At 41.6% G+C, this 12,801-nt stretch overlaps 1 protein-coding gene across 2 annotated transcripts; it reads left to right on the top strand.

Moving 5' to 3' along the window:
• The first annotated feature begins 571 nt into the window (after positions 1-571).
• Positions 572-12,128, top strand: LOC135550812 (myb/SANT-like DNA-binding domain-containing protein 2). 2 transcript variants are annotated; one of them, XM_064981940.1, is made up of 4 exons: positions 572-1,021; positions 8,956-9,211; positions 9,572-9,638; positions 9,873-12,128. In XM_064981940.1, exons 1-4 carry the CDS (start codon positions 581-583, stop codon positions 10,816-10,818), a joined length of 1,710 nt encoding a protein of 569 aa, XP_064838012.1. In that variant the 5' UTR covers positions 572-580; the 3' UTR covers positions 10,819-12,128. The 2 variants fall into 2 exon arrangements, with proteins under 2 accessions (XP_064838012.1, XP_064838011.1); XM_064981939.1 differs by having other exon boundaries at positions 572-1,036.
• Positions 12,129-12,801: the final 673 nt, after the last annotated feature.

Below are 12,801 nucleotides of genomic sequence, written 5' to 3'. Positions count from 1 at the left end.
TTCATCTCATATGTATATACTGTACTCTATATCATCTACTGAATCTTTATGTAATACATGTATCACTAGCCACTTTAAACTATGCCACTTTGTTTACATACTCATCTCATATGTATATACTGTACTCGATACCATCTACTGCATCTTGCCTATGCCGCTCTGTACCATCACTCATTCATATATCTTTATGTACATATTCTTTATCCCTTTACACTTGTGTGTATAAGGTAGTAGTTTTGGAATTGTTAGTTAGATTACTCGTTGGTTATTACTGCATTGTCGGAACTAGAAGCACAAGCATTTCACTACACTCGCATTAACATCTGCTAACCATGTGTATGTGACAAATAAAATTTGATTTGATTAACAAGCAGGCGTCACGCAGACATTAGCAAGGCATTGGTATCATGTCCTGTCAGTCAGACGTTCAATGGTAAGCGACAGTCACAAGGAGGTACGGTTGCCTAAGCTTAATTCTGGCACATATCACCCCCCATACATACAGAAGATGTATATCACATCCCCTTCCCTTTTGACGCCTGCTACGTTAGGCTACCCTCCCCTTAGCAACAGAAGAAAGATGGCGGCGCCCTGTACCTCTAATCATTCTCCCGAGATATCGACGCCGTTAAAGATGCCGAAAACAGAAGTTCCATCACCAGAATCAGAGGATTTGAGTGACAGCAACCAATATCATTCCAATCCATCCACACCTAATCGATTCTCGCCTCTCAACGTAGGTATGACGATTTCTGGGAGCGCAGGCCGAAGTGGATCGGCCTTTGCCTCAAATAGCTTCACAGCTTGCCGAGGGATGTCGTGGACCCCATCCGAAACAAACGCCCTTATTGCGGTGTGGGGCAATGAAAGACTGACGGAGGCACGAATGCAGCAATTGGAGGTTGCAGGCACCGTTTTTTCTGGAAAGGCCCCTGGTCCCGCAATGTACGAGCGGGTCTCACGAGCCCTAGCAGAGCTCGGCTACGAAAGGACCCCATCCCAATGCAGGGAGAGGATGAAGGTAATGGGGGACAGAGTAAGCATGTTCATCTATCACATAGGTAGTCATCTGTCAGATGCTTGCAACTCTTATTAGGCAGTAACTGCGTGTTATGTTAAATCATGTAATGTTAACCAGGGATGTTGTCAGTGTTACAGTAGCTTCCTAGCTTATGCCCATTGACTAACTAACGTTAGCTAGCAAGCTAGCTACTAAAATGTAGCTTGCTAATGTAACGATTCAACCCGTAGGTACGTTTTAAAACATTCAGTAAATTGTTAAGCTAGTACGTCACTTTCAGTTGTATTGGGTTGCACTACAACAGTCCGTGGGAAGCCTTACTGTGCCTGTGTTGTGGGCAGGATGGTTGTTCCTTGTGACGGGCGAATATGTAATGTAAATATGTAATATATCTTATTATAAAACAGACTTTCCAAACGTGGGTCTGTTGTAGACAGTGCAGGACTTTTGTTTTGACATCAGGTAAGCAGACAGGAAGTGTGCCTGCAACAGACTAGAGGCAACGATTTTTATAACTAACCCAAGATAGACCAGAGCCTGTCGTTTCCAGGGGGAGAAAATTAATCATAGTGGGCAGAGCCAAGCACGAGCTAGGGAGGTCCTATTGGCACATTCTAGCATTTATTTATTTGCATATTTCCTTTAGTGAACTAACGGAAATATGCACTACTTCTAAACAACAACATTTTTTGGAGAAACTTTGGCAAAGGGTAAATTCTACAAAACCCAGTCTACTCCTTTAGTTACAGATTTTAGTTTTGGACACAGAAAACTATGGAGGACAAATGGTTCATCAATGAGAAAATTAGCAGAATGTCAATCTTGCTCCATCTTCTCCCACTGCCGGCCATTGGGTTTCTTCTCATTGCTTTGTAGTGAGTGGAAACACCAACCTAAACAGACCCAAGAACAATCAGCCCTGAACCCGAATGAACCCTACGACAACCAGACCAAGACTCGACCCATACCCTAACGGGTTCGACCCAAGTGGCAACTTTTTTTTTTATCAGCGAACTTGCTCTTCTGGTTAAAGAATATGTTGGCTAGTCCTTAAATCAGTCAATAAATTCACCTTATTAGCATAAAAGAAATATGCTATAGGCTATGCAGAGATACGGTTGGGTCCACTCGGATCTATCAGACTTGGGCCCAAGGGAAAAGTTAGAATTTTGGACGACCTGACATGACTCCTTGCTGTCCCCAGTCCACCTGACCGTGCTGCTGCTCCAGTTTCAACTGTTCTGCCGTATTATTATTATTCGACCATGATGGTCATTTATGAACATTTGAACATCTTGGCCATGTTCTGTTATAATCTCCACCCGGCACAGCCAGAAGAGGACTGGCCACCCCACATAGTCTGGTTCCTCTCTAGGTTTCTTCCTAGGTTTTGGCCTTTCTAGGGAGTTTTTCCTAGCCACCGTGCTTCTACACCTGCATTGCTTGCTGTTTGGGGTTTGAGGCTGGGTTTCTGTACAGCACTTTGAGATATCAGCTGATGTACGAAGGGCTATATAAATACATTTTGATTTGATTGATTTGATTTGATTTGGACCCGGGTCGAGCCTCGGGTATTCAGGATTGGGTGGACCTGTGAAGACCTCTACAACAGACCCACGTTTGGAAAGTCTGTTTCAGTGATAATGCCCTCGAAGCCGGTGTTTGGAGGATATATTGGCACGGGTGTTATCCGGAGACGAAGTCGAAACACCAGCTTCGAGGGCATTATCACTTTCATATATATACACACATGTTCAAATAATGATTGACATATTTTCATAAACTTTTTATTTTAATGAATTTATACATACTATTTCATCCTTCCACGAGATTTAGTCCCGACACAAATCTTGGGTTTCTATTGATGCTGGCTGGTCATTCATTTTAGTCTTTTTGTTTCATATCTATGGACGCAACCCTACGGAGGTCCAGAGAGGACATATGAATTAAAAAAGTATTCCCTTGTTATGTCAATCACAACTTATTTATCTCATGATCACTACATAAAGTTGTTTTGTCAAGATCGTAAGATCATTTTCTCGTGATCACTGCGTAATAAAAATAAGAGTTATATATAGAAAAGACACCAAGAGACACCAAAAATACTATTTACACACTTCATATATACAGTACCAGTTAAAAGTTTGGACACACCTACTCTTTCCAGGGTTTTTCTTTATTTTTACTATTCTTACTACATTGTAGAATATTAGTGAAGACATCAAAACAATGAAATAACACATGGAATCATGTAGTAACCAAAAGTGTTAAACAAATTCTTCAAAGTAGCCATCCTTTGCCTTGACGACAGCTTTGCACACTCTTGGCATTCTCTCAACCAGCTTCATGAGGTAGTCACCTGGAATGCATTTCAATTACCAGGTTTGCCTTGTCAAAAGATAATTTGTGGAATTTTTTTCCTTTAATATGTTTGAGCCAATTAGTTGTTGTGACAATGTAGGGGTGGTATACTATTTGGTAAAACTCCATATTATGGTAAGAACAGCTCAAATAAGCAAAGAGAAAACACAGTCCATCATTACTTTAAGACATGAAGGTCAGTCAATCCAGAAAATTAAGAACTTTGAAAGTTTCTTCAAGTGCAGTCGCAAAAACCATCAAGCGCTATGATGAAACTAGCTCTCATGAGAACCACCACAGAAAAGGAAGACACAGAGTTACCTCTGCGGCAGAGGATACATTCATTAGAGTTACCGGCCTCAGAAATTGCAGCCCAAACAAATGTATCAGAGTTCAAGTAACAGACACATCTCAACATCAACTGTTCAGGGGAGACTGCATGAAATCAGGCTTTCATGATCGAATTGCTGCAAAGAAACCATTACAAAAGGACACCAATAAGAAGAAGAGACATGTTTGAGCCAATGAAACACAAGCAATGGACATTAGATCGGTGGAAATCTGTTCTTTGGTCTGATGAGTCCAAATTTGAGATTTCTGGTTCCAATCACTGTGTCTTTCTTAGACGCAGAGTAGTTGAATGGATCTTTGCATGTGTGGTTCCCATGTGAAGCATAGAGAAGGTGTGGGGGTGCTTTGCTGGTGACACTGTCAGTGATTTATTTAGAATTCAAGGCACACTAAAACAACATGGCTACCACAGCATTTTGCAGTGATACACCATCCCATCTGGTTTGCGCTTTTGTTTTTCAACATGACAATGACCCAACACACCTCTAGGCTGTGTAAGGGCTATTTGACCAATAAGGAGAGTGATGGAGTGCTGCATCAGATGACCTGACCTCCACAATCACCCGACCTCAACCTAATTGAGATGGTTTGGGATGAGTTGGACCGCAGAGTGAAGGAAAAGCAGCGAACAAGTGCTCTGCATATGTGGGAACTCCTTCAAGACTGTTGGAAAAGCATTGTAGGTGAAGGTGGTTGAGTGAATGCCAAGCGTATGCAAAGCGGTCATTAAGGCAAAGGGTGGCTACTTTGAATAATCTAAAATATGAAATCTATTTTGATTTGTTTAACAATTTTTTGGTTACTACATGATTCCATATGTGTTATTTCATAGTTTCAATGTCTTCACTATTATTCTACAACATAGAAAATAGTACAAATACAGAAAAACCCAAACTTGACTGGTACATATTCTTATATACAGTACAGTTAAATTAATCTTTAGAAAGAGGAGAGGCACTTTGATTAAATAAAACATTCTGTTTTTAAAGCTAAACTTGCTTTTTGCCACCAGTAACCTCTGGTGGCAGAGCATTCCACGATGTCATGTATATAAATGAGCAATGCATTAAATCTATTTTTGGTTTGGGTACAGTGAAGAAACCAATAGTGGCATGTCTGGTGGTGGATGTACAGTGCATTCGGAAAGTATTCAGACCTCTTCACATAATTGTATTTATTTTTTTACATTAGGCTTATTCTAAAATGTATTAAATGAAAACAATTAATCACTCTACACACAATACCCCATAATGACAAAGCGAAAACAGGTTTGTAGCATTTTTTGCAAAACAACTGATATCAAATCTAATTGTATTAGTCATATGCACCGAATACAACAGGTGTACAGTGGAATGCTAACCAACAATGCAGCTTCAAAAAAATATGGATAAGAATAAGAGATACAAGAAATTAAAGAGCAGCAGTAATATAACAATAGCGAGACTATTTACAGGGGGGGGGTACAGATACAGAGTCAATGTGCGGGGGCACCAGTTAGTTGAGGTAGTATGTACATGTAGGTGGAGTTATTAAAGTGACTGCATAGATGACAACAGAGTAGCAGTGGTGTAAAGACGGCGGGGGGGGGCACTGTAAATAGCCGTTTGACTAGCAGTATATCCTTCGCGTTGGGCTCGTCAGAGTCGTGAAAGGAAAAAAAGGATTTTGTTAGTCCGTAGTGAGTAATCGCAGTCCTGATGTCTACAAGTTATTTTCAGTAATAAGAGACAGTAGCAGCAACATTATGTACAAAATAAGTTTAACGGGAAAAAAAACACAATCGGCTGGGGGGCATGTAAAACGTCTGCCTTCTTCTCCGGCGCCATCTTACAATAATCCATCCTAACTTATTTACATGAGACTCAAAATTTAACTGAGGTGAATCCTGTTTCCATTGAAAATCCTTGATGTTTCTACAGCTTGTGGATAAATGCAACTTGTTGAACATGATTTGGAAAGGCACACAACTGTCTATATAAAATGTCCCATAGTTGTCAGAGCAAAAACCAAGCCATGAGGTCGAAGTAATTGTCTATGGTGCTCCGAGACAGGATTGTGTCGAGGTAGAGATCTGGGGAAGGCTACCAAAACATTTCTGCAGAATTGAAGGTACCCAAGAACACAATGGTCTCCATCATTCTTAAATGATGTTTGGAACCACCAAGACTCTTCCTGAAGTTGGCCGCCCTTCCAAACTGAGCAATCGGAGGAGAAGTTCCTTGATGGTCACTGGCAGAGCTCCAGTTCCTCTGTTGAGATGGACAACCATCTCTGCAGCACTCCACCAATCTGGCCTTTATGGTAGAGTGGCTAGACGGAAGCCACTCCTCAGTAAAAGGCACATGGAGTTTGCCAAAAGGCACCTAAAGGACTCAGACCATGAGAAACAAGATTCTTTGGTCTGAGGAAACCAAGATTAAACTATTTGGCCTGAATGCCAAGTTTCACATCTGGAGGAAACCTAGCACCATCCCTTCTAGAGGTCGACCGATTATGATTTTTCATACCATTTGTATTTCATTAACCTTTGACTATTGGATGTTCTTATAGGCACTTTAGTATTGCCAGTGTAACAGTATAGCTTCTGTCCCTCTCCTCGCTCCTCCCTGGGCTCGAACCAGGAACACAACGACAACAGCCACCCTCGAAGTTAGCGCGCGCTAACTAGCTAGCCATTTCACTTCGGTTACACCAGCCTCATAACGGGAGTTGATAGGCTTGAAGTCATAAACAGCGCAATGCTTGACGCACAACGAAGAGCTGCTGGCAAAACACACGAAAGTACTGTTTGAATGAATGTTTACACGCCTGCTTCTGCCTACCACCGCTCAGTCAGATACTTAGATGCTCAGTCAGATTATATGCAATGCAGAACAGGCTAGATAATATCTAATAATATCATCAATCATGTGTAGATAACTAGTGATTATGATTGATTGTTTTTTATTAAGATAAGTTTAATGCTATCTAGCAACTTACCTTGGCTTACTGCATTCGCGTAACAGGCAGTCTCCTTGTGGAGTGCAACGAGAGAGAGGCAGGTCGTTCTTGCGTTGGACTAGTTAACTGTAAGGTTGCAAGATTGAATCCCCCGAGCTGACAAGATGAAAATCTGTCGTTCTGCCCCCTGAACAAGGCAGTTAACCCACTATTCATAGGCCATCATTGAAAATAAGAATTTGTAAAAATAAAGGTAAAAAAATATTTAAATAAATAAAAGTCTCTGGATGTCCTTGACTGGCCCATCCAGAGCCCGGACTTGAGCCCGATGGAACATCATTGGAGAGACCTGAAAATAGCTGTGCAATGACACTCCCCATCCAACTTGAGAGCTTGAGAGGATATGCAGAGAAGAATGGTAGAAACTCTCTAAATACAGGTGTGCCAAGCTTTCTTTTTCGTGTGTAGATTGATGAGGAAAAAACAATTGTCAATTTTAGAATAAGGCTGTAATGTAACAAAATGTGGAAAAAGTCAAGGGTTCTGAATACTTTCCAAATGCACTGTAAATTGCTGAGGTAGTCACGTGAGGACAAAGCTCAAGTACACAGTACAAATATCATTAAAAAAAATATAGATTTCATGATGTAATTTATTTGTTGAATAAACTGAATTAAGGCTTGACATTACTTTCTAAATATAGCATAATGAAATTATAAAATGAAGATTTCACCTTCCTATTAACTGTTAAATACATATTTGTATGTTTAGTGTTAGAGGAAAAAGTACTTATTTTCTAAAGGTCTCTTGATCAAAATGTCTTCCCCAATCGCTGTGAACGTCTGAGCCTTAGCTTGGCTTCCTGAACTCTTTAGCAACTTGCCTTTCACCTCATTAATTTGTCCATCAATGACAAACTATTAATTATTTTTGATTGATGGCTATAAATCAATCTCTGAATTGCATTGCTTGGTCAGTGGCTGTGATGTAGGGTTCAGCCAGGAGTTGATGGATAGTTGAAGAGCGAACTAAATTGTAGGAGGGATATCCCATCTTCAAGTGGTTTCAGATCCTATGTCACATAGGCTCAAAATACTACTGTGTCCTTTGGAACCATGGCTATCGCTCAATGTAAGCCATTTCGATCTACAGTGTCCACAGCCCGATTTATAAGCGAAAATGTTGGTCGGAACCGGTACCAGAACCACGCAGGTCCCCTTCCATATAAGAGGTGCTCCAAAGTCTGTCATTTATCTTGTTTTGGTAAAATAATTTCTGTTTTTTGTTTAGTTGTGGGGGCTCAAACAGTTCTTAACGGGTGAATGTTTGTCAACAGTTGGCACCAGATACACCAGACCAAAATAAATATTTTACATCTTCAACAAAAGAGTCCTGAGAGAACATTTTCTATGATCTCATAAATAACTTTAGGCCCTGCCTTTGGTACTTTGGCTTTCCTTATTATTGCCATAATTTTATTGTCACGACAGCCAATGGGAACTGATATTGCTTTGGAGCAAAGCTCTGCAAGCATTGGTGAAGATATGATCAATACAAGTGGATGTCACAGATCCATCACTATTGGTTTACACTCTAGTTGGCTGAGTGATTACCTGGGTCATGTTACAGGCGTTAGTCACAGTAAGAAGCCTCCTCTTGAGAGAACAACTAGATGATAACCAGTCGATGTTGTTGGATTGCGCAGTGAGATGGAACAGTAAATAGGCATTTCAACATCATAGCCTTGTGGAATAGACACCAGGCAGAACGTGGTTTAATCCAATCAGCATCCAGGATTAGGCCTGCCTGTTGTATATTTAATACTATCCTTTAGATATTTGTTGTCTGTTTCTTCCCGTCATAATGAGCAACTGTCCTGCCCATGGGCACAATAAGTTGAAATGGAACTTCTGGCTTACCATGGGCTGTTTTTGTGCAACCCAATACAGTTGAAAGCAACGCTTGTGTATGTAAATACACCCACATATCTACAAGCACCCAGATCGCTATCAGAAAAGCCAACTGGAAGTTTGCATAAGGGTGCTGAATTTTGCATCTAGTGCAATTTTAGAGAGTAAAATATCCTCAGCTATATGCATTTCAAAGCAAATAATTTCTGTAAATGTATGTAGCCATTCATTCATCTTGATCCCAGTCCTTTTGTGGGTGACTATGCCGTCTCTTGTGTATTTGTAGCATTGGATAGGCCTATAGCTAGTCTAATAGCTAACACTAACTTCAAGATCTTCCTCTGAGGTTCACACACCCATTATGACCCGCAGACGCTGCGCCGGTGCTATAGCAGAGTGAAGGAGCATGGCGTCGGCAAGAGGAAAAGTAGCTACTCCATCGAGCAGCTGGAAAAGGTGTTTGGCCAGGGAGGCTGGGACTCCCAGACGTGTGCCCCCGTCCTCATCAACAGTAGTGGCCTGTATCAGGAGATGGAGTCTGACGGCAGCACCATGGAGGACTTCTCCCAAGAAGACTGGTGCAACCAGGTGCTGGCCTCCGCCTTCCAGGAGGGAGAGATGGAAACTGGTGAGTGGTGGTGATGATGATGATGATTCTGGTGATGACATAGGGAAGTGGTCAGCAGACTTGTTAAAGTTGTAGGTAGACTATCCAGGGGACTAGTAGTTCTTATTAGGGGTAGCTATGAGAGTGTGAAACATTTGGAAGCACTGCCTGCATTGTTGGTTAAGGGCTTGTAAATAAGCATTTCACTGTAATACCTGTTGTATTCGGCGCATGTGACAAATAAAATTTGTTTTAGTATTCAGGCTCTTCCTTCACTCTGTCAAAATGAATACTGTAGGAGTAATGAGCATATATGCCTGTCAGGGTAGCGTTTGATGTGTTATTTTGATGATAACGAATACTGTTCCTTTATTTCTACAGAGGAAACACAGCCGCCAAAGAATGCCAGTGTCCTGCAGCTTCGACCTGAGCCCTCGGAGCAAGTTCAGTATGTGTTTTAATTTAATTAATGACACCTGATAACAGTACATGTAACATGGATACAAGGTCAAAATAAATACTTTTTACTGCCAAGATGTTATTAAACACTAATCACTGACAGAGACTGTCACTGCATTATTCAACGTCCAGTCTTCATAAAAATGTATCATCTGTTCTCATTACCAACCCTCCACTGGTTCCAACCTAATCTTGACTGTTCATGTATTTCTGTCCCTCTCAGGAAACAGGAAGTGATGCAGAATGTGGTGCGCATCCTGGAGTCGGTACAGGTGAAGTGGGAGCACTTCCAAACGTGGACCGACTTCTCCAGATTGCACCTCTCCAACAAGCTGGCCATCTTTGGTGTGGGCTACAACACACGCTGGCACGAGGACGTCTGCTACCACTACGCCGAGATCAGCTCCCAGGTGCCCCTGGGTAAGCGGCTGCGCGAGTACTTCAATCCAGAGAAGGCAGAGGGCCGTGTCATCATGACCAAAGTGCAGAAGATGAACTGGAAGAACGTTTATTATAAGTTCCTGGACATCACCATTAGCGAGGCGCGCTGCCTGGAGCTGCACATGGAGGTAGACTGGATCCCAATAGCACAGTCAAGGGTGACGGGCTGCAGCAACGGGGCCTCCCAGTACCTCCTACCCGGGGGAATCCCTAAAACTTATGGCCTTTATGCCATCGGTTACGAGGAGGTGTCAGCGGAGTCAGACTACACAGGGGAGGATGAGGCCCCAGACTCTCCGCTGCAGCACCAAGACTCTGACCAGAGCTTGCCTCTCTCTGGATCGTCGGGCTCTGGTGGGTCTGGGTTCGAGAGTGTGGTGGACCCGGGAGGGAGAGTGGGGGAGAAGACTGGGGCCAAAGTGACCTACTGCTACCTGGGCATCGCGGAGGAGAGGACCCTACAGCAGTGCCTGTTCCAGCACTTTCAGAGCTCAGGCAAGCACTACAGCCGCAGGCAGCCCTCGGCCGTCACACGTTTCCTCCAGGGGAACTGCAGGGGCACCGGGCAGCAAGCCAGGGAAGAGGGCCTCTCCATGGGCCCTGAACGCTCGGCCATTTACATCAAATTTATCGAGGTGGAGCTAGATTTCCTCTCTGCTGGTTCCCTGGTGGAATGTCTAGAAATTGCAGTTGGTTACTCCTTAAAGTACAACAAAGCGACGTTGTAACGCATGTTGTTTCGATTCCCATTGACTGAAGGATTGAAAGAGGGCCAGAGGGACATGCAGTATCTCTTTATCCCAATTTAAGTGCAGACCTGAGTTCAAATACTATTTGAAATAATTTTGAGTACTTAATCTTGGCTTGATTGAGCTTGCCTGGGACAATAAAAACAATAGAATAGTCACAAAACTGCAAACCCCACCCATCTGACACTCCAGGCAGGTTGAAGCAAACACCAAAAAATATTTGAAAGATTTAAAATAGTGTTTGAACCCTGATCTGTATACACGCTATCTAATCAGGGAATGTGAGAGGGAATGGCTAGTGCTGGATGCATTTCCCTACCTCGAGGATATAGCAGGGGATATATATTAAAAGATTGTGTGTGCGCTTGTTTAAAAACTGCCTTTACATTTCTTAGACTTTGGATGTCTATCTTCAGGTCTAAATTGCCACAAAAAGATCCAGGGGTAAAGATCATGTAAGGAATGTGAACCAATTGAAAAGAGGACCTAAAGGGGAAATATGAATGAATATATAAAATATTGAAGATCTCTATATAGAAATATATATTTAAGAATATATATTGATGTTGTCAAGCATTCCAGTATTTGCAAACATATGACATTCAAAGAAGTATGTTAATGTTTTGGTGTTTTATTATATATATTTTTTATTATTGGTTAACAGTCTTTGCGTATTATTGTTTCCAGGTCACAGTCTTGTATGTTTACATGTTTAGAAAAAACAATAAAACGGGGCGCTGACCGTCATTTGCCACTCACCGATTAGTTTTAGGTTCCGGTGTGCTCATTTGTGGGTGTTGGGTGTTTGCTATCTAGAGATGACCTGTAGGTCCTATCCTTCATTGCAAAAAAGCCCATGCTTCATGCACCACTTTGTCACTAGATGGCAGAAAATAACAGGGTGCTGAGAAGCTACAGGCAGAAGGCGAATACCTGGCCTGCTAAATTAGGTTAGTGAATCCCAAACTATGGGGGGTGATAAGTTCCAGAATTAAGCCTCATGCGTACACGTCATGTAGACGTAGTGTTCACGTTGTGTAACGTGGCACTGACACATCATGTCAGTTTGCTTGTAAGTTTATTATGAAAGGTCGTACCATGAACGCCTTAAAAACGTCTCCATACGTTACGCATCACATGTTAGTTAAGTGTCTGTTTAGTTCATTATGAAAGATCGTACCATGAACGCCTTAAAAACGTCTCAATATGTTACGCATCACATGTTAGTTTAAGTGTCTGTTTAGTTCATTATGAAAGATCGTACCATGAACGCCTTAAAAATGTCTCAATAAGTTACATCACATGTTAGTTAAGTGTCTGTTTAGTTCATTATGAAAGATCGTACCATGAACGCCTTAAAAACGTTCAATAAGAGATCACATGTTAGTTAAGTGTCTGTTTAGTTCATTATGAAAGATCGTACCATGAACGCCTTAAAAACGTCTCAATAAGTTACGCATCACATGTTAGTTTAAGTGTCTGTTTAGTTCATTATGAAAGATCGTACCATGAACGCCTTAAAAACGTCTCAATATGTTACACATCACATGTTAGTTTAAGTGTCTGTTTAGTTCATTATGAAAGATCGTACCATGAACTCTTTAAAAACGTCTCCATACGTTACGCATCACATGTTAGTTTAAGTGTCTGTTTAGTTCATTATTAAAATTTGGACCATGAACGCCTTACAAATGTCTACATGTATATGATTTTGAACAAATATTTTTCATTGGCAGAGTAGTCTAATCAATTTCATTTGTCGATTTAGCTAAAATAGGCATATCAGTTCTAGAAAACTTTAGGCTAGTTGATATCGCAGCCAGCCACCATTACTGTGTAGATATGCCTATTTCTCACATCAATACAGACACAAGGGCTTATTTGTTGGAGGTAGCCCTATTCAGAAATAAGAGGTAGCCTAGGTCTCTAGTGGCGCATTTAAAAGAACTCGGAACTCTGCAA

This window comes from Oncorhynchus masou, chromosome 12 (assembly GCF_036934945.1).
Source record: "Oncorhynchus masou masou isolate Uvic2021 chromosome 12, UVic_Omas_1.1, whole genome shotgun sequence".
Classification (NCBI taxonomy): domain Eukaryota; kingdom Metazoa; phylum Chordata; class Actinopteri; order Salmoniformes; family Salmonidae; genus Oncorhynchus; species Oncorhynchus masou.
The sequence above is the reverse complement of the archived record's forward strand: the minus strand, read 5'-3'. Positions and strand labels throughout refer to the sequence as shown.

Excerpts from the sequence above, each read along its gene's own strand:
- LOC135550812 (XM_064981939.1), top strand. The coding sequence starts at position 581 with ATGGCGGCGCCCTGTACCTCTAATCATTCTCCCGAGATATCGACGCCG. Across the intron at positions 1,037-8,955 it reads TGAAGGTAATGGGGGACAGA|ACGCTGCGCCGGTGCTATAG; the intron begins GTAAGCATGTTC and ends TATGACCCGCAG. Across the intron at positions 9,639-9,872 it reads GAGCCCTCGGAGCAAGTTCA|GAAACAGGAAGTGATGCAGA; the intron begins GTATGTGTTTTA and ends TGTCCCTCTCAG.